Source organism: Leptopilina boulardi, unplaced genomic scaffold (genome assembly GCF_019393585.1).
Source record: "Leptopilina boulardi isolate dan_hultmark-lab unplaced genomic scaffold, ZJU_Lbou_2.1 LbouV2_221, whole genome shotgun sequence".
NCBI lineage: Eukaryota > Metazoa > Arthropoda > Insecta > Hymenoptera > Figitidae > Leptopilina > Leptopilina boulardi.
The window spans coordinates 642,761-670,335 of NW_026137776.1; the positions used below are offsets into that span (position 1 = coordinate 642,761).

The 27,575-nt window shown below is 26.3% G+C and overlaps 1 protein-coding gene across 4 annotated transcripts in view; it reads right to left on the reverse strand.

Annotated features, from left to right (window-relative positions):
- Positions 1 to 279: 279 nt before the first annotated feature.
- The window catches only part of LOC127279622 (cryptochrome-1), a 36,935-nt gene continuing 9,639 nt past the window's right edge, over positions 280 to 27,575 (reverse strand). The window contains exons 2-11 of one of the 4 annotated variants that reach the window (XM_051302082.1): positions 26,667 to 26,903; positions 19,273 to 19,536; positions 13,052 to 13,236; positions 9,596 to 9,825; positions 9,264 to 9,431; positions 6,935 to 7,075; positions 6,523 to 6,674; positions 1,784 to 1,986; positions 1,348 to 1,374; positions 736 to 884 (exon numbers count right to left, since the gene is read on the reverse strand). In XM_051302082.1, the coding sequence (XP_051158039.1) occupies positions 1,361 to 1,374; positions 1,784 to 1,986; positions 6,523 to 6,674; positions 6,935 to 7,075; positions 9,264 to 9,431; positions 9,596 to 9,825; positions 13,052 to 13,236; positions 19,273 to 19,536; positions 26,667 to 26,881 (1,572 nt within the window). In that variant the 5' untranslated portion in view covers positions 26,882 to 26,903 and the 3' untranslated portion in view covers positions 736 to 884; positions 1,348 to 1,360. Of the gene's footprint in view, positions 885 to 1,347; positions 1,375 to 1,783; positions 1,987 to 6,522; positions 6,675 to 6,934; positions 7,076 to 9,263; positions 9,432 to 9,595; positions 9,826 to 13,051; positions 13,237 to 19,272; positions 19,537 to 26,666; positions 26,904 to 27,575 lie in introns of all 4 variants that reach the window. The other 3 variants (XM_051302081.1, XM_051302078.1, XM_051302080.1) reach the window with 3 other exon arrangements.

Sequence of the window (27,575 nt, forward strand, 5' to 3'; positions counted from 1 at the left end):
TAAAAAAATATCTTATATATATATAGTCAATTACGTCTTTTCTTTCAATTTTTTAATTTAAAATAATTGTAATAAATGAAGTACATCAAAAAATAGTACAAAATAATTTTTATTCAATAAAATGAATGAGTAATCAATTTTTATGTACACATTTTTTTAAATAAGTGAAACAGAATTTTTACATAAAATAAATTTTCGATACATTAGAACCTAAATTATTTTAATCTTTTTTTTAAAAAAAAGGACATTTTTTTCAATTGTTAATTAGTTCTCACTAAAAGAAGATTAAAATAATTCAGGTAGTACCTTAGATATGTTATAAAAAATGTTTCACTATCTTTCGAAAGTTATAAACTAATGATAATAATTTATAATTGACAATGATAATGATGATGATGAACATTTGAATGTTAACTTTTAAAAATTTATGAAATCGAAATTTTTAATTAAATTTTTACATGTACATAGAAATTCGTAGATTTCATTGAAATATTTATATAATCTTGAAGGAAGACTTTTTGCAGGTCTCATTAATATCAAAATCTATGTTAAAAAAATAAACTCAGTCAATACTTTGAGGTCTCAAGTTCCATTTTTTGGGAAAAAAAACAATGCTTCATGAAAAATTTCAAGTTATTGTCCAAAATTTTCATAATATTTATCTATAATATTTTGAAAATAATAATTTTTTAATTTCACGCTTAAACTCAAATCACAGAAAATATATTTTTTTTCTTTTCATCTAAATCACTTTTAATTTTGTTTATCAATAATTTCTGTTTTTCTAACATCGTTCGAGATATTATTTTCAGTTTTTTTCTGCTGATTCTCTTCATCAGGTGGATTTTCAGTTGTATTCGATGTAAGAAGAGAAATTAAAACCTCTGAAAGAAGAAAAAATTTTTAGAAACTAAAATTTGATTAAAGCTATTTGTCTAATAGAATTTTAGATTTTACTTAACATCTATTTATTTTCACGGTCTTTTTTTAAATAAGTTATAGATCTTTTTTTTATTATTATAAAATGCTTATCAAACTAAAACATTTTAATTTTTCACAAATGGTTGAAATAATGAGCGCGATAGGAAAATTTTTGATTTCACGAATGGTGACATTATAATATCTTCATGACATATTTTATGCCCCTTAATTCACATATTTCTTTTCAAAAGATTTTAATGGTAATGTAGATAAAAATATAAATAAATAAATTTTTGAAAATGGAAAAACCTCGTCATAATAGGAATTAAAATTTTTCTCCTAAAAATAGAAAGATTAATAAAATTAAAAAAAAATTTTTTTTTAAATATTCTATTAAACCGTGGTTTTTCTTTGTAGATAACTCACCTGTTCTTTCTGCTTAAACAGCCTCTCCTAAGAGTATACAAAAATACAAAAATCGTCAGTTTAATTATTCTAATAAACCACTAAAGTCTTTCCATAAGTTTCTTTCTTAATGGATAATAGTCCCTTGGGTAAAAAAAAATGAATAATTACACAAATAAATATACCCATATGAAAAAAAAAAATGAATAAATGCAAAGCACTAAAAAAAATAGGATTATTTTTTTCATTAAAGAAACAAATAAAAATAAATTAATTTTGAATACATAGTATTTATTCATCACTTGATACACTAAAAAAAAAAGAATTTTATATCAAAGTACTGAATATTATTGCAAGCAGATTATTGTTTTATAAAAATCATTATAAAATTCGGTACTCAAATATTCTTCCTTTTTTAGTGTATAGAGAATTTCAAAATTGGACGACCTAAACTTACCAGGATGACGATATTTGTTTAAATGTTGATAAACATTTTTCATTCGTTCAATGTTGATTCGAGAGCTTTTATTATGGTTGACCATAGGATAGGAATATTCCCTTCCAATAATGCACTTGGCTGCTCTTTGAACACACATCGGGGCATTCCAAGGCTCGTGAATATATCTCGCTGGGAAATTCTTCAAGACAGGCAAATAACGCCTGACAGGGCAGAAAATCGAACACAACCCAAATGTGAATAAAAAAAAAAAAAAAAGAATCGATAGTAACGGTACAAGTGGGGCTTATGAAAATTTATAATAGGAAATTCCTAATAGGCCTATCATTCTTTTTCTATCGTATAGAAAAAATGATATAGGAAATAATTTTGGAAAAAGGAAGTTCTGAATACTGTAGGAAATAAATTTTAATATAAAATACACGAAAAGAAATCTTGTTAGAATATTTAATATTTTAACACTCATATTTAGTATACTAAGTTAAAATTGCGGAAGATTTTGCAGATTTTGGGGTGGCAATAGATTTCATTACTATTTTTTAAGAATGCCTAAAATAAAAATAATAAAGTTTAATATATTTAGAAACAAAAATTAGAATAGTTTTTGCGAAATTCATAATTTTATTATGAAAACTCCAAATGTTAAATTCTAATACGCCCTGTAACAAGTATTAGAATAAAATATTTCATTTTCTGTATTTAGAATTCCGTTAATTGGTATAATCATTTTACATTTTGATATAGTCGATAAGAAAGTGGATTGGTGTTAAATCCTTATATTTACATATAATACTAATAGAAACTTTTTCTTTCAAAAAATGATAGAAAAATATCAAAAATCACCCAAGTTTGACGAAGTTAAGAGAGTGAGTCCGATCGGGTTTGACCGATCACTAACAAGTAGTCACGAAAAAAAAAATATCAGAGAAAAGTCAGGGAATTTTTTTCTTTAAGCCTTGCTGGACATCCTGGTTTAAAATAATTTTTAATACTGCAATATGAATTAAAAATAATTTTAATTAATATTTAATAATAAAATACTCTATTTGTTTGCTCATACACTGAAAAAAGGGTTTGGTATTGACAACCAAACATTTGGTTGGTATTTAAGGAGGTATGTACCACCTATTATCGAATAAACAAGCAGTTTTTGGTAAAACTTGATACACTACTAAATAAAGCTTCTAAAATTCTGTAAAATTCTGTAGTTCTGATCGATTTATTTTTTCACTATTTAACATTGATTCTTATGGGAATTCATTACTTTGTCACATATATTTTCATACTATGAAATATTAAACAAACAGATGTTGATCAAAGTTTGTATAGTTAAAGACATATATGCATAACGTGAGTTGCAGTGTTGCCAGACGTTTCAAAATACCGAGCAAGTCAAATCAGACAAAAATGGTTATTGCTTTGACTAGTTCAGTGAAGGGATGGAACCTCCTTAAGCAACCAAAAGTTTTTTATTGAATCAACAAAATTTTTGTTGTCCGAATCAAACTTTAGTTAGAACAACAAAAATCCTTTTTTTCTAATTTTGGTTGTGTCAAACAAATTTTGATTGAGACAATTAAAATTTTGTTGATTCAACAAAAAAATTTTGGTTGCTTAAATACCAACCAAACGTTTGGTTGTCAATACCAAATCCTTTTTTCAGTGTAATCTTTATATAATTTTTATTTCTGCAATATAGACTAGAAAAAGTTTTGATAAATAATTGTTTTTAATTATTCTATATTTCTTTTTCTAAATATAATTATAGAATATTTGTTATAAGTTTGCTTCTATAATTAAATTAAATGATTCTATGATAAAAATTGTTCTTTGAATGGTAATAAAATATTCTATTATTATTCTTAATAAATAATTATTTTTATTTTTAAATATTTAACAATGTAATATTAAGTTTCTCACAAGTGCAGAAAAATCTGTCTATTTAGTATATAAAGAAGTTCAGAATTTCTCATTTCAGCGTGAATTATGTATCTATATGCGTTGTGTTATGTGTTAGGAATAATTTTAAGCCAATCAAAGCGTACCAGTTATGTGTGTGTATTAAGAAAGACTCCCACTACCCTCAAATAGAAAAGGAGAGTAAATCTTAGAAAAGAGCTATTGGTGGTTCCGACGTTCTTTTTTTCACGGCTCTTGCTTTTTCGTATAGTTTTAGCAAATATTGAAACGTGCTTTATTTTATAACACCACTCCTACTTTCTCTATAGTTTTAGTAAATTAAGAAATGTTGGTTCTGATTTTTCGTATAAATTTAGTAAATAACAAGCTAGACTGTTTACTTCCTATACTGTTTTTTCCTATAGTTTTATTCAATATTCGAAAATTGTAGATTTGAATTAAGAAATAATAATTTCAGTTTTCGTAAAATGTTTCCAGTTAAAGGAATTCGTAATAAAAAATTGTTTCGCAATTGAAAAACAAAAAAAAAACAAAATTTCTATTCAGATTTATTAAATATTCTAATAAGATTTCTTTCCGTGTATACAAAAAATACTTTAATTATACAGGTACAAGACACCAATCATGTTTGTGCATTTCGAAAAATGCAAAGAAAATAAAATTTTCGACAGAACTTGAAAATGCACCATAAGAAGCAGTAGATCGGAAGATTGCCATTGTCCCTACTCGCCATTTGTCATAATTCTCGTTAACTACCGCATCCTGTACTAGTGAATATTTAGTGACTTTATAATTAAAATTAAAAGTTTACGTTACTATAAAGTCACTAAATTTTTACTAGAGCAGGGTTGCAGTAGTTGACGATAATTATGACAAATGGCGAGTGGGGACAATAGCCTGCCTTCCATCAGTCGACAGGGTTGGGTAATCAAAATAATCTTATAAGCACGAACCCTTAGGGTACTGCCACAGCTCAGCTATCTACTCTCTAAAACTCAATCAGTATAAATCTATTAGTTTTTCAATGGCTCTTTTCTCGCAATTTGAATAAGTGAAGTTTTATTGGAAATCAGTGAAAAATGACTGAAATTTCCAATTATATTATTGAATATTTAAGTCATTTTTTAAAAAACCAATAGATTTACACTGATTCAGTTTTGGAGATTAGATAGCTGAGCTGCGGCCGTACCCTAAGAGTTCGTGCTTATAAAATAATGTTGACTACTCAACCCTGTCGACTAGAGATGGGTTGTGGCGCGTCCTGGTAGCTTCCGATGTAAATTACGTAATTTACGTTAAAAACTGTAGAAAATATGTACATTACTTAACTCCTGATCAACAGCCAGAGATTCTTTTAATTTAAATATTTTAAGGTTATATTTGTTCAAAATTTCGTAAATTTATGAAGATTTAATAATTTTATTTCAAAAATGTTATGAAAACATTAACGAAAATTATTTTCAAATATAATTAAAGAATATATATGTTTTTTCAATTACGAATTCTTATTTGTATGTAAATAATAAATTTAAATAAAAATTATTTCTGTAAATTGCTTTGAATATTTAAATTACTTGTGTGACGAACACTGAAGTCAAGGTGAAGGTTACTATACCTTTAAATTTATTATAATTTTCATAATTGTTATGAATTAATTATCAAAGTGTATTTTGTATATCAATTCATAAATCATAAATTTAAAGTTAGGTTTTGATACACGTAAATTACTGTAGAAAGATAATGACATAAATTACATGGTAAATTACTGTAAAAAACTATGTAAATTACCTGAGGTAAATTACGTACCCATCTCTTCTGTCGACTGATGGAAGATTACTATTGTCCCCACTCGCCATTTATCATAAATTTATAATTCTCGTCAACTACCGTACCCTGCTCTAGTGAAAATTTAGTGACTTTATAGTAACTTTTAATTTTAACTATAAAGTCACTAAATTTTTTACCATAGCAGCGTGCGGTAGTTGACGAGAATTATGACAAATGGCGAGTGGGGACTATAGTAATCTTTCATCAGTCATCAGGGTTGAGTAGTCAAAATTACAGTAGAAACTCTCTATAACGAAACTCTTTATAAGATAAAACTCTCCCTAACGTAAACATCTGTTCAATTTGGTTGGTTTGTATTAAAATCTGTATATACATACACTCTCTTTAACGAAGCAATGACTCACTATAACGAAAGTACAATATCTCAAAATGAAAAATTTTTCTCATAACTTTGTTTTATTTATTTATTTTTGTGTGCTGTTATTGCTGCCACATAGATTTTTATGGTAGGTAGATATATATAAAAAGTATTTTTTACTGTGAAAAATTAATTTAGTCTCTGTTTGAGTTTGCTACAAGTCGAATGTGACTACTGACTAATTGTGCATGGCTTGTAAAAGAGTTTTTCTATAGACGAAAAGCGTTTCAGTAATTCATACATGGCAAAGCAGAAATACTCAATCTAAAATCACAGACTATTATAAATAATTTTTTTCATAATCACAAAAATTTGTTTTTTTCTTTAATTGTGTATATTTTTTTATAATAAAAATTTAATATAAAATATTGTTATTTTTTTGCTCACTCGATGTAACGAAAACTCCTTATAACGAAACAAATTGCCCGGTCCCTTGAAATTCGTAATAGAGAGTTTCCACTGTATATGTAAAATCGTTTTATCGCGAATCAGGAGATTTTAATTTACTTTTTAGGTTATGTTTTCTAGTGTCGCGAAAAAAATTTACGAAAAGAATGATAGGCCTATAAGGAATTTTTTTATTAACGCGTTATTATAACCCTTAAAAACTCACCGTATGTAGTCACCGTTTGGATCTGCTTTTCTACCAAATCTCACTGGACAATAACAGTGGAAAAATTGTTGGAAAAATGAACTACAGGACAACCACATCCACATTCCAGCATTTATTGACCAATCAGCATCCAACAACAATTCATCAAAAACCTAAAATTCCATTTGTAGATATTTAAATTTTTGCAACTTCTTTACTATAATTATTATTTTGTATATATTAATAAATAAAAATGAATAAATTTCTTTAAATGAAATAATTTTCTTGATGTTTGGAAATTATGTTTGAATAAAAGCGACAATCATAAATTTAATTGTGAATGTGTTCTTTAAATCTGAATCTAGTCTAAATAAGTGACTTGATTCAGATTTAGAGAGTGATGGGAATGTCTATGGGTTTCGTAACATATCACCTTCATCCCTTCCTCCCAGGAGATCCAAAGGTCACCTCTGGTCAAGAAGCATGCGACAGCGTGTCTAGCCAAGTGGTGAATCCAACCCTCCTCCCTCAGTTGAGTCATTATCGCATCGATCCAAGGAAAGCCCGTCTGTCCCTGTTGGAAAATAAAAGTTCAATGCTCTTCTCATTCCTTATATTTATGCAGAAGAGCAGGCAAAAACGTGCTTCTCAAGAATATCCAAGAAACTCATCATCGGAAAATATAACCAATCTGATGAGTTTTAGTTCTTTTTTTCTTTAAGATTATTATTTACACTACACCCGCATATATACCGAAACAATTTTTGAATATAGTTTCATTTATGTTTTTCATACTAATGTAGAATTTCTAAAAAATAAGGAAAATATCGATCAGTACTCTGTATATAATTGTATTGGGTCAATTGTAACGTTTAAGGTCTCAAAATGTTCGTTTTGAAGTACTTTTTCATTTAAAACATGATTTTTTAAAAAAAATTCAAAATGGCAGCCAAAATATGACACATATGGCTGAAAAATTAATAATTAAAACATTATAAAAATAGTAAAAAATGTTCAAATTATCTCTAAATTAAGCACCGGTAATGCTAAAGTATTACAAAATGAAAATATATGGACCATTTTTAAAAATTCAAAATGGCGGATCAAATATGGTAAAAAAATTAAAATAGTTTGAATTCGCTTGAAACTTGTTACTCGGGGGGTTTTCGGGGTCGCTGAATACGAATCCGAGGTCAGTTTTTGAAAATTCAAAATGGCGAATCCAGTATGGCGTAAAATTTTTAAAAAAATTATTTGAATTCCATTGTAACTTGTTGGGGGTTTCAGTCTCGCTAAATACGAATCCAAAGTAAGTTTGTTATTTTTAATTTCGAAAAACTGACTTCAGATTCCTATTCAGCGAGTATAAAAACCCCAGGGTAACAAATTTCAGGCGAATTGAATTAATTTTTTTCGACACATTAGATCCGTCATTTTGAATTTTAAAAAACTGACTTTGGATTCGTATTCAAGGAAACTGAAACCCCCAAGTAACTAGTTTCAATCGAATTCAATTAATTTTTAAAAAAATTTTACGCCATATTGGATTTGCCATTTCGAATTTTTAAAAACTGACCTCGGATTCGTATTCAGCGACCCCGAAAAAATATTCCAATATTTGGAATATTTAATTGCAATGTTTATTGAAAGTTATGTAAAGATTTAAATGTCCCGAATTCCCGATTAAATAAAAGTTCAGGAAAGTTTCGCGCTAAACATTTATTCAAGTGGGACATTTAAATCTCTACATAACTTTCAATAAATATTGCAATTAAATATTCCAAATATTGCACGTAAATATTTACTAAATTTTCAGGAAAGTTTCGGTGCTGTGAGCGCGAGTAACAAGTTTCAAGCGAATTCAATCAATTTTTCAATTTTTCTACCATATTTGATCCGCCATTTTGAATTTTTAAAAATGATCCATATATTTTTATTTTGTAATACTTTAGCATTACTAGTGCATAATTTAGAGATAATTGAACATTTTTTACTACTTTTATAACGTTTTAATTATAAATTTTCAATTTTTCAGACATATAATGTCTGAAAAACATATGTCATATGTCTGAAACATATAAATATTTTGGCCGCTATTTTAAAGGACAAAATTAAAAAAAATGTGATTAGATAATTAAAAAAAAAATTTTTTTTTTTATTGTATGCCGTCCTGTAATTTTGCTTATACCCTGAGGAGTATCCCCCGTCAATCTGGAGTACATAATTGCCCCGGTGAATATACCGAAAACGGTCGGGAGACCACAATCAAAATTACATAATCTTACGCCGTTGGGGTTTACAACTCGTCAATTATCCTGAATTGTTCTCAAATATCTTAAACATATATGAAATATTCTGAATTCTCGGAGGTATTTCCAATTAATGTTAAGCAAAAACTTAAAACATCTTAATGTAATAAATATTGAAATATTAAATATCCTAAAGTATGTTTTAAAAATGTTAATGTCCGAAAATTGTCACACTTTGTAGATTTTGTGACTGTCATATGGCGTTAATAACAGAAACAAATTAAATAATTTAATTTTGGTTTAAAATTAGAAGAATTATTATTATTTTGTTTTAAATAAGGTCAGTTTTTTAAAATTCAAAATTGCGGATCCAATATGGCAGAAGAATTTTTTAAAAATTATAATTATAAAAATTTAGCTGAATGAAAATTCTAAATAATGATTTTTAGAACTTATTCATGCGTGTCGAAAAATTATTCTAAATTTCACGCACGTTGTACAGGTTAAACTTACATTAGCCCATTTGGCAAGAGCATCGACATTTTTGTCCCATGGTATTTGTACGCAAATTGGATTTCCTTGCATTTTATCAAAATTAGAATTGTTTGTTGCTGCACAGTAAAAAAATTCTCTCCAAAGTAATTGACCATGCAGAGAAAGTGGAGGTACTGTTTTCTTTATCTGAAAATATGGAAAAAATTCAATTTTTTCAAATTAAGTGAAAAAAATTCAGAAAAATGAAAAATTTAATTAGTATAATAATAATTTTCTGAATTTGAAAAATTGTGTATTACTAAATGAAATTTAATTATTATAATATATAGTTAAATTAATAAGAATATTACTTTTTTGTAAAGATCAGTTAATTGATAGTAGAAAAGTCTTGTACTAAGGCAGCCGAATCGTAAATAAGGTGAAAGGCCAGTTTGACTTGCTAGAAGAGATTGGGGAGTCATTTTTGGTCGACCAAAGCTCGCCACCCAAGCTTTCCTTTCAAGATGACGTTCTAGACGTGCAAGAGCTTCACTCTCACCACCTATCCAGACTGGAGGCAGAAGACCTGTAATGTCAAAACCTGAAAATTTTTTATTTTCATTTTAATATAATTACAAATTTTATTATTTAATACTAGCAAAATTAAACGCGCGCAAACGCGCCAAATTGAGTATTTAATTGTTTATTATAAAGAAATTAAAGATTAATATTATCAATGATAATTTAATTTATTAGAATATTATTACATATTAAATGATAATAATGAAAATTATATGTTCACAGGCCTCGGATTATATGACTTTTCCGACTTTTTTCAAAAATACGACTTTTATCGACTTATTTTAATAAAATGCGACATTTTTTTTTTACATTTGAAAAAAAATGTAAATAAAATACATTTTTTTAGTATAAAATTTATATCTTCTTTAATTCAATTATTTAACAAATTTTGAACTAAAATGATTCTACACTAAATTAATTATTTTTAATAATTTTAATGAAATACATTACAAGTTCAATTATATCAAAATTATTTTTCAATTAAAATTGTTATGAAATTTAACAATTGTTTATAATTTAAAAAAAAAATATCACAATAAAATTGAATTATTTTTTGAAAATTTCAGTTCAAAATAAACTAAAATTCAATTATTACCCGAAATTTTAATTCAAAATCAATTAAAAATCCAATAATTATACAAAATTTTCAATTTAAAATTTAATTATTTACCAAGTTTTCAATTTAAAATGAAATAAAATTTGATTATTTTCTAAAATTTCTATTCAAAATTAATTATTTAAATTTTCAATCAAAAATGAACTTCAATTAAATTATTATCCAAAATTTCAATTAAAATTCAATTATTTCCCAAAATTTTCAATTCAAAATGAACTGAAGTTCAATTATTTTCCAAATTTAAAATCAAATAAAATTTCATTATTCTCAAAAATTTGAATTCAAAATTAATTGAATTTTCAATAATTTGAATTTAAAAGCATCTAAAATTTAATTATTTCTCAAAATTTTCCATCGAAAATTTTTTTTGTTGAAATTTAATAATTTCAATTATAACTCTAAGGAAATTCAATTATTTTTAACTATTTTAATAGTATTCTTTGAAAATTCAACTATCTGAAACCATTTTTAAATTAAAAATGATTTTCAAATTATTGTATTTTATCCGCATTTTCTAATAAATTTTTAGTGAAATCATCTAAAATTTTAATTACAAAACACTTAAAGTTTCAATTAATTTCAAAAATCTCAATTTTAAATCTTTGAAAATTCAATTAAATTTAAAAAATGTTTTCCAAAAATTGTTTGATAAATTATTTTTAATTCTGTAAAATTTAATGATTGTTTGAAAATTAACAATATCTTTTGAAATTTAATGATTTCTAAAAATTTCAACTTTAACCCTTCGAAAAGGATTATTATTTAAAAAAAAATTTTTTATTAAAAAATCTGTAAAATATTTTTGATAAAATAAAAAACAAATCCACTTTTTTTTGGAATATAAATCGACTGAAACGACTTTTTGTGTCTTTAAGTTGATTCGAGGCCCGTGTTTTTATAATTAATATTTAATAGATATTCGTTGGCCCCTGGTACCTTAAAAATTAATTTTTAAAAATAAATTTTTTTCAAATTACTATCTTGTACGAAATTTTCTGGCGCATCTTTTTTCTCAACATAAATTTTTTGTATTTGTATACAATTTTTGAATCAATATAGAACTTTAAAAAAAATTTCGTTGGTAAACGAATTTTGGAATTTGGAATTTTAAAGAAACTTATTCCGAAATTTGGAAACACAATTATACAACTTTGGCAAAAATGAGAAAAAGAATTGTCAAAATTTGACACGTCATAAGATTACTATTCAAACAAACGCGTGAAATCAGAAAAGGCCAACTTCAAGTTAGGACAGAAGGACAGATCAAGCATTTTATTATTATAAAATTAGAAAAATTTATTTCTATTTTGAGGAAATTATTTTATTTCTTATATATATATATATATATATGGCAGTAAAAATAATTATAAAAATGAATTAAATACTTTAATTTAAATATTAGGTTAACCATCATTGGACAGTAAAGGTCTACTTTGAAGACTTTGAATTTATTTTAATTGAATCGTGAATTTCGAAAAGGGCACAACTCTGAAAACCGCATTTTGAAAAAAGAATTCTTAATTTAAATATAGAGATCTGTTTGAACGCTTTTGTTTAATTTAACACAGTTTGTAAGCTTTATTTGGGTCAGTACACTGAAAATTATTTGAAAGTGGTTGCTGGAATATTTTTGAAAAATTCTAGTTTTAAATATTTGTGAAACTCAGAGAACTTCTGAGTTCATTGGTTATAATATTAACATGTAAATTTTATTTTATTTATTCTTTATTCAATAATTATGGAATTATTAAAAAATTAGTTTAATTTAAGATGATGATCGAATATAAAATTTTGTTTGTTTGAAAAAATTCTCGCTTGTAACTTTTTTCTGGATTTTTTTTTTTTTTTTTTTTGAGATTTTGTCGATATTTTATTACACGGAAAAAAAGTTAGTATCAAATTTTATAAAATGAATTTAACAATTGTCGGACAAAATGCGACAAAGCAAAATTTTTATATATCAGAAATACTAAACTTTTAAAAAACTTATATGAAATTTCGTAAAGTTATAGTAAAATTTGTTAAATTTGTTTTTGTTGTATTTGATGTAACTTTACTAAATTTTATATAATTTTTTTAAAATTTTAGTATTTCTGATATTGAAATTTCGCTTTGTCGCATTTAAAAAAATATTTGCAAAATCTCAAATTTTTTGTAGTATCCAGAAAAAAAGTTACAAGTCTCAAAAAACTGAGAAATTTTTTCAAATGAAAAATTTTTAATATTTAATTATTATTTTAAAATAAAATAAATTTTTTAATAATTTCATAATTTTCAAATACAAAATACATTGACATATATGTATCTGAATAGTCATTTTTAAAATTCACGATTCAATTAAATTTATTTCAACTAATTTAAAAATATGTTGGAAAATATTGATTTTGCTTAAAAATATTTTGCCTACACGGAAAAAAAAATTATCTGGAACAGTGAAACGTTTCACTATAGTAGCGAAAGTTTTATTTGTTTCAGTTAAATCTTTCGCTATTCTAGTGAAACTTATCGCTGTTTCAGGTAAATCTTTTTTTTGTGCATTTTTAAAAAAAACTCTCAATGTTTTATTTTAATTTAATGTCTAAATTTATATATTTATTAAAGAAATTTTTCATTATAATTTATACATTACCAAGTTCATCAAGAGTAGGCACTCCATATTGCTCATCATGGTCCTCTTTTAGGGGCGTAAAAGCATTTCCAATACAAGTCAATGTTACTGTCGGAGCTGGAAGCTCAGGAGGATCCATACTGGCAATAACATTTTGAAACTGATGATACGTTAAAGGTGTCTTTCCCAAATTTTTTTCTAGTATCCTAAAAAAAAACAACTTTCATTTACATTGTTGTATTTATATATTAAAAGCAATTTTATAAAAAAAAATTCATTTATTTCTTTGTGACGATTAAAATTTTTTTTTTTATAAATAATTTCCAATTTTTAAACTTTATAGTAAAATTCCTTTTTACCAAAAAAAAAAATTATCTAAACAATTTTTTTCTAATAATAAGTGGAATTTTAAAAATGATTACGATTTTTATATATAAAAAAAATATACAATACAAAGACATACATTTTTGTACAATTACAGGCCTCGGATTGACTTAAAGAAGGAAAAAAAGTCGTTTTAATTGATTTACATTTCAAAAAAAGTCAAAAAAGTCGATTTTTTTATTTTAATTAATTTTAATTAGTTATAATAAGTATTTTACTTTAAATAATTAATGTTATTCGAATATTTTAAAATCGAAGACGTAAATTTAAAAATTTTTAATTAAGTTAGGCAAACTAAAAAAAAATTCTTACAATTCTTTTAGAGTTTTTATTTGTAACTTTTTTAAATAATTGAATTTTTAAACAAATATTAAAATTATTAAAAATAATTGAAATTCGGAAGAGTTATAGTTGAAAGTTTTGGAGAAATAATTAAATTTCAAAAGATTTTTGTTAAATTTCAGACAATAATTAAATTTTAAAGAATTAAAAATAATTTATCAAATAATTTTTTAGATAACATTTTTTAAAAGTAATTGATTTTTCAAAGATTTGCAATTCAGATCTTTGAAATTAATTGAACTACAAGTGATTTTTAATTAAAATTTTTTGTGTTCCTGTTGATGAAAAATTTATTAAAAATTACAAACAAAAATTGAATTTCAAAAGTTTGTAATTGAAAAATGCTTTCAAATAATTGAAATTTGGAAGAGTTACAGTTAGCATTTTTAGAAAGAATTAAATTTTAGAAGGTTTTAAATTGATATTTTTGAAAATAATTGAATTCAAGTGATTTTGAATTGAAATTTTTTTTCGTGATTTTTGTTGCTGAAGAATTTATTAAAAATTAAAGACAAAAATGGAACTTTAAAACTTTTTTTAATTGAAAAATGCTTTTAGATAATTGAATTTTCGAAGAATATTATGAAAATCATTAAAAATAATTGAATTTCAGAAGAGTTATAATTAAAATTATTAAGTTTCAAAAAGTCTTAAATAGAAAAAAATTTAAAAATAATTAAATTTTAAAAGCCCGTGTGGAAAAGTGATGTGGGCCCCCAATGGGGGCCCTTATGGATCGCCCTCATGCCATGAGGGGCGCATATGGATGATCCATAGGGGCCCCTCATGGAAACGACATGCTCATCGATGAGGGCGCCCTTATGAGCCCTCACGTTTGCCCTCATCTTGCCCTCAAGTTTGCCATAATGTTTTTTAATCAATAATATTAATAATAAAAGTTAATTAATAATAAATAAGCTTAAGTTATGAATAAATAACATATTTATTTAATAATTATTCAATTTTAAATTAAATTCTTACTCAAATTGAATTTATTAATTAACGTTCTAATTAATTAACTGTCGGATATAATTAAAAGTAATAATAAATTAATTAATTAAAAAATTAAAAAATATGTAATTTATGCATACTATTAACGGATATTTTCATTTTTCAATTAATTCATACATAGAATTAATGATTAAACGCAAACCTGAGAAATAAATAAATCTAACGCATGGGGGGAATCGAACCTACGACCTACGGACTATGAGTCTAACGCTTTACCAACTACGCTACGCACGCTACTTCAAAACGAATGCTAACTTCTTGATGCTATTTAAACTTCAAAAATACCTAACAAAAGAAAAGTGCTTAACATCATTTAGTTAAAGTTAAGATATTAAATTATATTTTCCAATCAAATGCAATTTATAAAATATAATTAATTATATGCTTTATGATTATTATCATGAATCATCTCAGGTGAATTTTCAAAAAAAGTGTAAATATATTTTTATTAAAAACACGTTTTTCGTTGTTTTGAATCATTGGAAACATTCATTTTTTGTTGACGAAAAAATATTTGAATTTTGGACTTAGAAAATTTTGCTAATCAATCATGAGGGCGATCCATGCGGGGCCCCTACGGTGCCCCTCATGGATTCGCCATATGGATCAGCCCTCATGGGCCCCCGCCGGGGGCCCCGAACTCTTGAGGGCAAGATCGTGACTTTTTCCACACGGGAGGTTTTAAATTTGAAATTTTTGGTAATTTTATTTGATTTTTTTTTAATTGTAAACAATTGTTGAATTTCATAAAATTTTTAATTGAAAAATAATTTAAGGTAGATAATTGAATTTATGAAGAATTTCATGAAAATTATTAAAAATAATAAATTTATAGAAAATTTTTAGTTAAAAATTTGTTAAATAATAGAAATAAAGAAGATCTTTATTGTATACTAAAAAATACGTATTTTGTTAAAATTTTTTGTTTTTAAATGCAAAAAAAAAAGTCGAAAAAGTCGCAAAATCCGAGACCTGCTATTAGCATTAATCTTCGGTCTTTAATATTCTGAAATGATAAATTATTATTTTATTTCGAATACGATTTATTTCTTAATTAATTATAATCTATGATATGTGCGTTATATGCAGTAGATATACAAATAATTTTACACATAGCGATGGCAACACGTTATGTATAATTTAATGGGAAGTCAGACTCAGAGATAGAAGGAAGTTTGTAATTAAGGTTCACCAACACATAAACAACTCTGGAGCGCTTAGCGAGAGACTTTAATCGATATTTTCGATTAATTTTCATAAAATAAAATCTCAATCAAAAGTAAATAAGTTTCTCGATAAAATTAAAAAGAAAAAAAAATAATTTAATTTAAAATAATTAGTAAAATTTTGTATTTAAACAATGTTATTGATAAATTTTTAGAATTTATCCAAAAAAAAAAATTAAGTGTAAGAAAAAAAGAGTCAGTAGTTTTTACGTTTCATATAAATTTGTTTAATGTTTAAAGTTTTTTAGAAAGTTTGTTTTATTTTTTTTTAAATTTTTTTTTGTCTAAATTATTTTTACTATTTTAAAATTATTTTTTGAAGAGAAAAAATAATAATATTGAAAAACTAAATATTTGATTAAAATTTATTTGAATAAAAAAAGAATTTGTTTCACAACTAGCAAAAAAAAAAAAAATGTTTTGTTGACAAAACAAGAATATTTTCTTAATAAATAAAAATAATTAATACGTTAATAAAAGTTATTGACAATAATGAAAGAAAACACACAAATAGGCGCGCGCGCGTGAGATAAGATCGATTAATGCATCATATGCAATTTGTATGAAGAAGTAAGTAAATTCTATATATATAGGACATTCTCCCTGAAACGTCCCAATAAAAAATTTAAAAATATTAGATTTCATTAAAATTTTAGTAAATTATTTATCTATATAAGGGTGACAAAATTTATAACGTATTTTTTATGTTTATTTATATTTGTTTACGGATTTTAAATCCATTTAAAATTTATAACATATACTATAAACTTTTATATAATGAATTTCAAAGCATTTTTCTTCTAGTATTCAGGAACAAAATAATTTTGTTCAAAAATAAATTGAGAATTTTTTTTTTCTATGAAAACTTATTTTTAAAACTTGTATTGATTTTTTTTATGGATAATTTTTGATTTCGGACAAATGAAAATTCTATCAATTAGAAATTCTGTTAAATGATTTTTCGGTTAAGTAAAAATTTTGTAGTATGAAAGATCGGTTACCTATATAGAAATTATATCAAATAATAATTCGAAAAATGTAAATTCATCTAAAAGAATAAAATGAAAATTCTATGCAATGAAATTCAACCCAATAAAAATTCTTTAAAATGCTTAAAAATTATGTTAAATGAAAATTCGGGCAAATAAAAATTGGAACAAATAAAAATTCTGTGAAGTGAATTTTCGGTTATATATATAAAATAGAAAATCGTTTTGATGAAAATTCTGTAAAATACTAATTCAAACAAATAAAAATTCGGCTCAAAAATAATTATGACAAATGAGAGATGATTTTTGAGACCAAAAATTGCATCAAATCTTTGCAACGTTTTGATGCACATAAGTTACCGTGGATGTCCCAGTTACCGTCCACCTAAGACCTAGTTTAATTTTCAAAATAACATTTTATAAAAAAATTATTTCCTTTTATTTGTTTACTTAAACTAATAAGTCGATTGTGTGCCAAAAGGAATAAATTATTGTTAAAAAATAATTTAAATTACTATACACACGAAACGGTCTCATTTTTTGATGCAAAAAATTTAATCAATTTATATCAATCATGGCCGAATTGAATCGACTCAAAATTAAACGAATTTTTTTCAGATATTTTGGTAATAGTACAATTGCGGAGACCATTTCACTATTTAATTTGAAAATGAAAATAACAGAAAATCAAAGACAATGTGCAATTCGATAATTAAAAAGCACGAAGTAAGAATAAGGAGTCTTCACTCCATGCGTCGATTAGAGGAAAAATGTCCCCAACTATGGTACAAGCATTCCGGAAAATTAGAATAGTCGGAGGTGGCGTTCGTAACGGGAAAAACCTTAAACTATTGATTTCCCTAATGAAAGTCGTCTGCTATTTTTTGAAAAGTATATTATAAAATCACATAATTTCATATTTTTGAAAAAATAAGTAATTGAATAAATAGTAAATGTTAAATATGAAATAATATTTGTATTTAAAAAGTCATTTACAAATTAATTAATTTTATTAATTTTAATGAAGTTCTTTAAAAATTTACTAACTTTAAACTTTTTTTTAATACACATTCTTTAACAATCAACTATTGTTTTTTTGTTTTTACAGTAATCTGTATCTATTTAATTGTAAAAAAGTTTCCATTAAAAATCTATTAAAATTGAATTAATTCAATCTAAGAATCTTTCGAATATATGACTTTTCCGAAATTCAATTATTTTCAAAATTATTAAAATTCTTTATAAAAGTAAATGTAATAAAAATATTTTTAATCATATTTAAATAAAATTCAATAATTTAAAACATTTTAAAAACTCTTCAAATTGTCATAAATCACACCAGTTTACAGTGAAATTGCCAATTGTACGAAACATTTTTTTTTATTAATAGGTGTTTTTTAAGTAAGAAAAACATATTTTTGGATATTTTTTTCCTTCGTGCAATTTTGCTGAATTTAAAAAAACACACTTTCGAGGTGTGACGTTACTTAAATTCACCTGTAGGAAAATTATAGTTTGTCCAAAAAAAATAATATACCATTGGAAAGGTATTATTATTAAACTACCTTTCGAACTTTCGTCGTACTGTAAAAACAATAATTGATTGTTAAAGAATGTGTATTAAAAAGAAGTTTAAAGTTAGTGAATTTTTAAAGAACTTCATTAAAATTAATAAAATTAATTAATTTCTAAATGACTTTTTAAATACAAATAATATTTCATATTTAACATTTACTATTTATTCAATTACTTAATTTTTCAAAAATATGAAATTATGTGATTTTATAATATACTTTTCAAAAATAGCAGACGACTTTCATTAGGGAAATCAATCGTTTAAGGTTTTTCCCGTTACGAACGCCACCTCCGACTATTCTAATTTTCCGGAATGCTTGTACCATAGTTACCAAAATATCTGAAAAAAATTCGTTTAATTTTGAGTCGATTCAATTCGGCCATGATTGATATAAATTGATTAAATTTTTTGCATCAAAAAATGAGACCGTTTCGTGTATCATTTCTAAAAATGATACACAAAACGATCTCTTTTTGATATAACTTATGTGCATCAAAACGTTGCAATAGAAAAAGATACAACCAAGTTTACTGTGTTCCAAAAAATGAAAATTCTAACTAATGATTTTTAGAACACAATCATGCGTCCCATATTGCAAGTAAAATTGATGTAAAATTATATAAAATTACTTGAAAGAAAAATGAAGTATTAAATATGGAAAATTAAAAATTAATTATTATAGTCCTTTGACTATATGGTTGGTTACGAACTCACTCGTCCAATTTGTAGAGAGTGTGCGAAGCTCTGTGAATCACTGAGATACCGAGCTCCTTACAAATTGCCGAGATGTTGTGGTCCCTTACACGCCCAAATGGTTCAGGATCTTCCTCGAATGTGAGATTTGTAGTTCCCCATTCCTTAAATAATTTCGGCAGTGCATCTGCCGGTTGACCTCTAATAACGAAAAGTCGAGAATTCAACTTCCTCAAAGAGCGGTCCAGATCCTCAAGACATTGAAGTAAAAATCTGAAAAGAATGCTTTTGGCAATATTTTATTCGATGAAACTGAAAAAAAGACTTAAAACACTTTACTTGCCAGATATAAATATTTACAGGAATGCTTCGTACTTTTTTTTTAAATTATTCTTTTTAATCTTCCAAAAATATACGTAAGTGTCTTTATCAGTGAAAAAAGTTTATTTTATTTATTGTTATAAATGATTGTATTCAAAATATAAAAAAAAAATGTATGAAAAAAAATAATATCTAGATATAAATTCTAAACTAAATGCCTAACGGCTAGTTTCTTAATGACAGGCACACAAAAAAAATTTTCATGTTCTAAGCTCGAAGTCAAACTTTATGTTATGTTTATCTTACTTTATCCCAGATAGCACGGAAACTTGCAGCAAGCTTGCGGCAAGCTTACCGTGCAAGCTTGTCAACCTTGCCGCGCAAGCTTGCTGCAAGCTTTTCTGAGCTAGCGAAATGTCCCACCCAGGGCAAGCTTGCCGTGAAAGCTTGCTGTAAGCTTTCCAGGAAAGGTTGCTGCAATCTTGCCATGAAAGATTGCTACAAGATTGCTGCAAGCATACTAAGAATGACTGCGGCAAGCTTGCCGTGAAAGATTGCTGTAAGCTTGCTACGTAAGGTTGCAGGAGAATTTCAACAAGCTTCTGGAAAGGTTGCTGCAAGGTTGCTGCAATTTTTAAAAAATACATTTTAAATTTAAAAAAAATTAATTGCTTTCTAAATTTGAAAATCCTTGTGACGTTTATTATTATTAATTATGTCCTGTTTATTTTCATTTGGAAACTTAACGAGAAAATTTTCGAAACAAATTTGAGGGGACTGGGAATTGAACCCCGGTTCGACAGACACTAACCAAAGACCCTAACCGAGAACCTGCTCGACCAACTATCAGAGAATAAAAAAATCTTGCTCTTAACCCTCGACTGTTTTTATGAGTTGAAAAACAGTTGAAAAACGAGGGTTAAGAGCAAGATTTTTTTATTCTGATAGTTGGTCGAGTAGGTTCTCTGTTAGGGTCTTTGGTTAGTGTCTGTCGAACCCGGGTTCAATTCCCAGTCCCCTCAAATTTGTTTCGAAAATTTTCTCGTTAAGTTTCCAAATGAAAATAAACAGGACGTAATTAAAAATAATAAACGTCACAAGGATTTTCAAATTTAGAAAACAAATAATTTTTTTTTAAATTTAAAATGTATTTTTTAAAAATTGCAGCAAGCTTGCAGCAACCTTTCCAGAAGCTTGTTGAAATTCTCCTGCAACCTTACGTAGCAAGCTTGCCGCAGTCATTCTTAGTATGCTTGCAGCAATCTTGTAGCAATCTTTCATGGCAAGATTGCAGCAACCTTTCCTGGAAAGCTTACAGCAAGCTTGCCCTGGGTGGGACATTTCGCTAGCTCAGACAAGCTTGCAGCAAGCTTGCGCGGCAAGGTTGACAAGCTTGCACGGTAAGCTTGCTGCAAGTTTCCGTGCTATCTGGGATGTTTTTGGTGTCGATGAAGTCGAATCTAAAGTCTATTTAAATATTTTATTTAGTTTGTTTGAATGAAACTCAAAAAATCCCAAAATTTAACACACAAATTTTGAAATCAAACAAAATCTCATTTATAAGTTTTACCATGTCTACTTTATGTCTTTGGGGTCGCTGAAACCAAATCTGAAGTCTATTTAACACCATCACATCAGGCTTTTGACATAACTTCGAAAAATGCCAAAATTTGATTTTTTAAATGTTTTTTTTTCGAGGTTATGTCAAAAGTCTGACATGATGGGATTAAATAAACTTCAGATTTGGCTTCAGCGACCTCAAAAACATAAAGTAGATATGGTAATATTTATAAATCAAAATTTTTCTCGATTTGACAATTTTTAGAGTCGAATTTTGTGATTTTTTGAGATTATGTTAAACATCTGATGTGGTGGAGTTAAACTGACTTCAGATTTGGTTACAGCAATCCCAAAAACATAAAAAAGTCATCATATACTTTCATAAAAAATATTAATTAGGGTAATCGGTACAATGATTGGCCCCCCTAAGAAAATTTTTATGTTTGACTTACTGTCGAATTCACACCATATGTCAAAAAAATATTTGAGAAACACTAATCGCCCATAAATTTATTCTATTTTAAATATTAGTAATTAGAAAAAAATAGGAAAATTTTAAATAACGCAGATATGTTAAGAAAATAATGCAAATGTCAGAAAATACATTTATTGGCCTTAAAAACATAGTGATTGGCAGTTGCCAATAATTGTATCATTGGCCTCTGTAAGTTTTTAAATACAATGATTGGCCACCTTTCCTATTAACATGAAGTTATTAGAATTATAGGTATAACCTGTACTTTTTTGAAAGCAACAGAGGCGACACTGGTGGCAAAATAAAATGTTGAATTTTCAGTTATTGGCCCCTATCGTTGTACAATGATTGGCCGTGGCCAAAAATTGTAATTTAAGGTTATTTAACATTTTTACATAAACAGACTTATTAAAAACAAATATTTAAGTGTTGTAAAAAATGTTTGATAATATTTTACAATATTTTTGAAAACTACAGTCATTGGCCTCTTTAGCCACCATGGCCAATCATTGTATTTTCGTACAATTCAAAGAGGGTATTATTGGCCTCCCAATAAATTAAAAAAACGTTATATTTTTAAATAAAAAACTATTTTATCGTGTATTTGTAACCACTGCAAGTTTATATAAGAACAAATTTTCTTAAAAACATATTTTTACACTAAAAAATTTCTAATCTTTTATTAGGGTACACTACTGATCACCATGGTATTCTTTGCTGTCAAACTTTGTTTTCAGAACACGTAAATAAATAATTAAATTTAAATTAATAATGAAGGACCAGATAATCCCGACTGAAATGATCGCAGCGTAATTGTGTGAAGTTTATTAAGCATAAATTGAAAAATGATTTGATGTTAGTTCTTTCTTATTATATTTATATTTCATCAAGACGGCCAATCATTGTACCGATTACCCTATTGATATTTTCTATGAAAGTATATAATTTGTATAATTACAAAGGACCACAAAAAATTGAAATTTTTAAAATGCAAATGTGAATATGATTTTTCAACATATTTGAAGTCAGATTTGCTCCACTATACGTCAGGACTTGAAATCACGGGGGTTTTTGAGGTCAATGATTACGAATCTGAAGTTAAATTTTCAAAATGGTGGAACCAATATGGCCTTTTTTTAAAAATTTTTATATTTTTATAAAACTTAGTATCTATAAATCTTTGGGGACATTGTTCACGAATCAAACTCACATTTGCTTTTCAAAAATTTAAATTTTTTTGTGCCAACATGCACACGATAAACGTGCAATTCTATAGTAACCCTTGCAGATTGTATGATGCGAATTCTCGACGAAATTAGCGAAACACTCCTGGAACACGAGGTTAAGATTGAAATTTTGCCTCAAATATATAAAAAATGATGAAATATATAGTTAAATGATTAAAACAATAAGATTTATGTTTTTTATGATGATTATTGTTAAATAATTATAAAAATTTAATGTTTTTATTAATTTCAATGTATTACAGTTTATTATGAACATTTGTCGATAAAATCATTATAGCTGCGCTTTTTAGAAGTTAGGTGGCAGCACTTTTTTTTCCTTACCTTAAATAATTCCAGTAATTTTTTTAAAAAAGAAAATCTTTTATTTGTTAAACTGAAATATTGGTCAAAAAAATGTATTATTTTATAAGTCTAAATTAATTTTGTAATTTTTTTAATTCTTCGACATCCCGGCAAGAAGTATGGAATAGAAAAAAATTTAAGTTATCTCATATTTGTATACGAAAATTGAAAAATTTTAATTCCATTTAATACCTGATTTTTCCACTTTTTCAAAGTCATCGAAATAAAATAGATGGCCAAAGAAATGAATTCCACTTAATTCTAAAATTCGTTTTGCATTACGTAAAAGTCGGCAAGTGTGCTTTCTATTATAATGACAATTGGACATATTTTTGTGCATCGAAAATAATTCGCTCATGATTTTATTTAGAAATAATAGTGAATAAATTTGTTGTGTTTTTTCTGTTCAATGTGAAAATAATAAGAAATTTACAGTGAATATGATGTTGGTAAAAATTTTTAAAAAATTGAAACGTGAGGCATCAAAAATTGAACAAATATATTGTCTCAACATTTTTTTAGGTTATTCATTGAATATAAAATAGTCGTCTTCACTTTTTTATGGGAATAATGTAGATTATGAGTAAAAAAAATAACTCAGATTTTTTTCAATAAATAAATTATTAATAAAACGTATTGAATTAATTCAAATATATTCTATTTCATATTGCACGCTTTACAAAAACGGAATTAAAAGGGATTCAAGTCGGCTGCTGTCTATTCCTTACATAGACATTACGAAATAACAAAAAAATCAGGTATTAAATGGAATTGATTTTTTTAATTCTTTTAAATTACAGCCTTCTTGTCGGAATAATGATTCCGGCATAGCACCAAAGTCTTAACACGAACGTTGTCTACAAAAAATATATGGTGCACTTTTTAATTGGTCCAGGGGATGCTGAGCTACACTTAGCTAAATTTTGGAAAAATTTAATTTGCGAGATAATCGCTCCGGAATACCATTAAAGTCAGTAGACAAAAGTATTGAACAAAAAACGTATGGTGCACTATTTGATTGGTTCAGCGGTTGCTGAACTACATTAGAAAACGAATTCGGAAAAAATTTGGAAAAATTTAATTTTTGAGATTATTCTTCCGAAATACAATCAAAGTCTAAACCAGGGAGTATCGAACAAAAAATGTAAGGCGCACTTTTTAATTGGTCCAGCGGATGCTGACCTAATTTTGAAAAAATTTTCGGAAAAATAAATTTGCAAGATAACTGCTCCGGAATACCGCCAAAAAAATAGTCAAAAAGTTTCGAACAAAAAATATATGGCGAAGTTTTTGACTGGTCCAGCGGATGCTGACCTACACTCAAAAAGATTTTGGAAAAATTTTCAAAAAAATAAATTTGCGAGATAACTGCTCCGGAATACCGCCAAAAAAATAGTCAAAAAGTTTTGAACAAAAAATATATGGCGCAGTTTTTGACTGGTCCAGCGGATGCTGAGCTACACTCAAAAAGATTTTGAAAAAATTTTCAAAAAATAAAATTTGCGAGATAATCGTTCAGGAATACCACCAATAAAATAGGGAAAAAGTTTCGAACAAAAAATGTATTTCGCACTTTTAGATTGGTCCAGCGGATGCTGAGCTACACTAGAAAACAAATTTGGAAAAAATTTAGAAAAATTAAATTTGCGAGATAATCGTTTGGTAATACCGCCAAATTCTTTAGCAAAAAGTAGCGAACAAAAAATGTATTGCGCACTTTTTGATTGGTCCAGCGGGTGCTGAGCTACACTAGAAAACAAATTTGGAAAAAATTTAGAAAAATTAAATTTGCGAGGTAATCGTTCCGGAATACCGCCAAAAAAATGAGCAAAAAGTCGGGAAAAAAAATGTAAGGCGCACTTTTTGATTGGTCAAGCGGATGCTGAGCTAAACTAGAAAACAAATTCGGAAAAATTTTCGAAAAACTTAATTCGCGAGATAATCGTTCGGGAATACCACCAAAACAATAGGGAAAAAGTTTTGAACAAAAAATGTATGGCGCACTTTTAGATTGGTCCAGCGGATGCTGAGCTACACTCAAAAAGATTTTGGAAAAAATTTAGAAAAATTAAATTTGCGAGATAATCGTTCCTGAATACCGCCAATAAAATAAGGAAAAAGTTTCAAACAAAAAATGTATGGCGCACTTTTATATTAGTCCAGCGGATGCTGACCTACACTCAAAAAGATTTTGGAAAAATTTTCGAAAAATTATATTTGCGAGATAACGGCTCCGGAATACCGCCAAAAAAAAATAAGGAAAAAGTTTCAAACAAAAAATGTATGCCGCACTTTTTGATTGGTCCAGCAGATGCTGAGCTTCACTAGAAAACAAATTTGGAAAAAATTTAGAAAAATTAAATTTGCGAGGTAATCGTTCCGCAATACCGCCAAAAAATGAGCAAAAAGTCAGGAACAAAAAATGATGGCGCACTTTTTGATTAGTCAAGCGGATGCTGTGCTAGGTCAAGATAATTTTTGGGATTTTTATGAGCCTAATGTTTGAACGTTCAAAAGAACGAAATTTTTTTTTCAACTCCTTTAAGTACGAATTTTATTACAAAATATTGTTTTAAATATCAAAAAAGAAGTTATTAATTTAATAATTGTTTTATCAAAATTATTATTGAAAAAAATTAATATTTATAAAGGAATTATTGTTTAAAAATATGAATTATTTTATCAAAATATAGCTGAAAAAAATTAATTTTTTTATTAAAAATATTGGTGAAAATAATTAATATTTTATTTAAATCAATATTTTTGATTAAAATATTAATTTTATGATAAAATAATACATTTTTTTACCAATATTTCATTTTAGCGAATAAAAGATTTGCTTTTGATAAAAAATTGCTGAAAAAATTTAAGGAAAGGAAAAAAAGATTGCTGTTACCTACCTACCTATTAAGCGCGGCTATATTGATTTTATCGACTAATGATCATAATAAACTGTAATACATTGAAATTAATAAAAACATTAAATTTTTATAATTATTTAACAATAATCATCATAAAAAACATAAATCTTATTGTTTTAATCATTTAACTATATATTTCATCATTTTTTTATAAATTTGAGACAAAATTTCAATCTCAACCTCGTGTTCCACGAATGCTCCATCAATTTCGTGGAGCATTCGCTTCATACAATCCGCCAGGGTAATTAAATATAATATCTTCATGAAATTGGCGTTATAACACTCAGCGTTAAAGATTATTTTTCACAGGACCAAATATATCATATCATTTTTAAAAATGTTTTATAGGTCCACTTGAAAAGTATTTTTCAAAGCATTATTTGGACCGAAAATCTTAAAAAAAAAAAAATAATTTGATATTTTTGGTCCATTGAAAAACAATTTTCGGTGCTGAGCGTCTACGCCAAGTTCATGGAGGTAATATAATATTAATTGATTATTATTAACAGAAAATGAACAGTTTTTTTTGTTGAAATTTTAGTATTATACCTCCATTTATTAATGCTGACGTTGGTACTTCCTGCGAACCAAGGATCAAGGACAAAGACACATCGAAAAGTAGAAGCACCTATAAGACCTTCTTGAAATGAAGGATTATCATGGAGTCTCAACCCTTTTCTGAACCAATGAACAGTATGCTTGTGGCCATCTTTTTGTATTTTTATTGCTCCAGTTCCTATATCACTACTTCGACTTCCTGTCATTTCTTGACCCCTTCACCAACAACTTAACAATATAGTGAGAAAATAATGTCATAATCCAATTAATTATTATAAGATATTATACTTTTTTTCGATATATATATACAATAATTTATTCTTTATTTTTATATTCCTCTCTTCATAATTTATTTTAGAAACAACTACATCTTCTTTTATATGTATATGAAAATTCAAAAGTGAGATATATATATATATATATATGTCAAATTTAAAGTTTATTCTAAATTGAATAAATATTTGTCAATATATCCATGTTTTCTTGACAAACGATTCAGACTTTCAGAGAAAGTGTAAAACTGAAACAAAGAAATTTCGAATACTTTATGAAATTTATTTATGTAAATCAAATTTTTATTTAAGAATTGTAACAAATTTAAAAATTCAAATTTTTCAAAAGTTGAATAGTTTCTAATTGAAATTAGAAATTAATTAGTAATCAAAAATTTGATAGATATAATTTAATTTGAATTAATCCTAGACAGTACTGAGTACAACTGGGGTAAAAAATTACCCCAGAGAAAAATCAAACTACGGCCCTGGTTCTGTGAGCTTAAAGGCGCTCTTTTTGACTGCCTGCAGGTTACCATGGCAACGCTTGAGAGTGAGTACGATAAAAAATTTAAAAAATTGAATATTCAAATTTTCTGTCTCACTCACACTCGTGCGTTGCCATGGT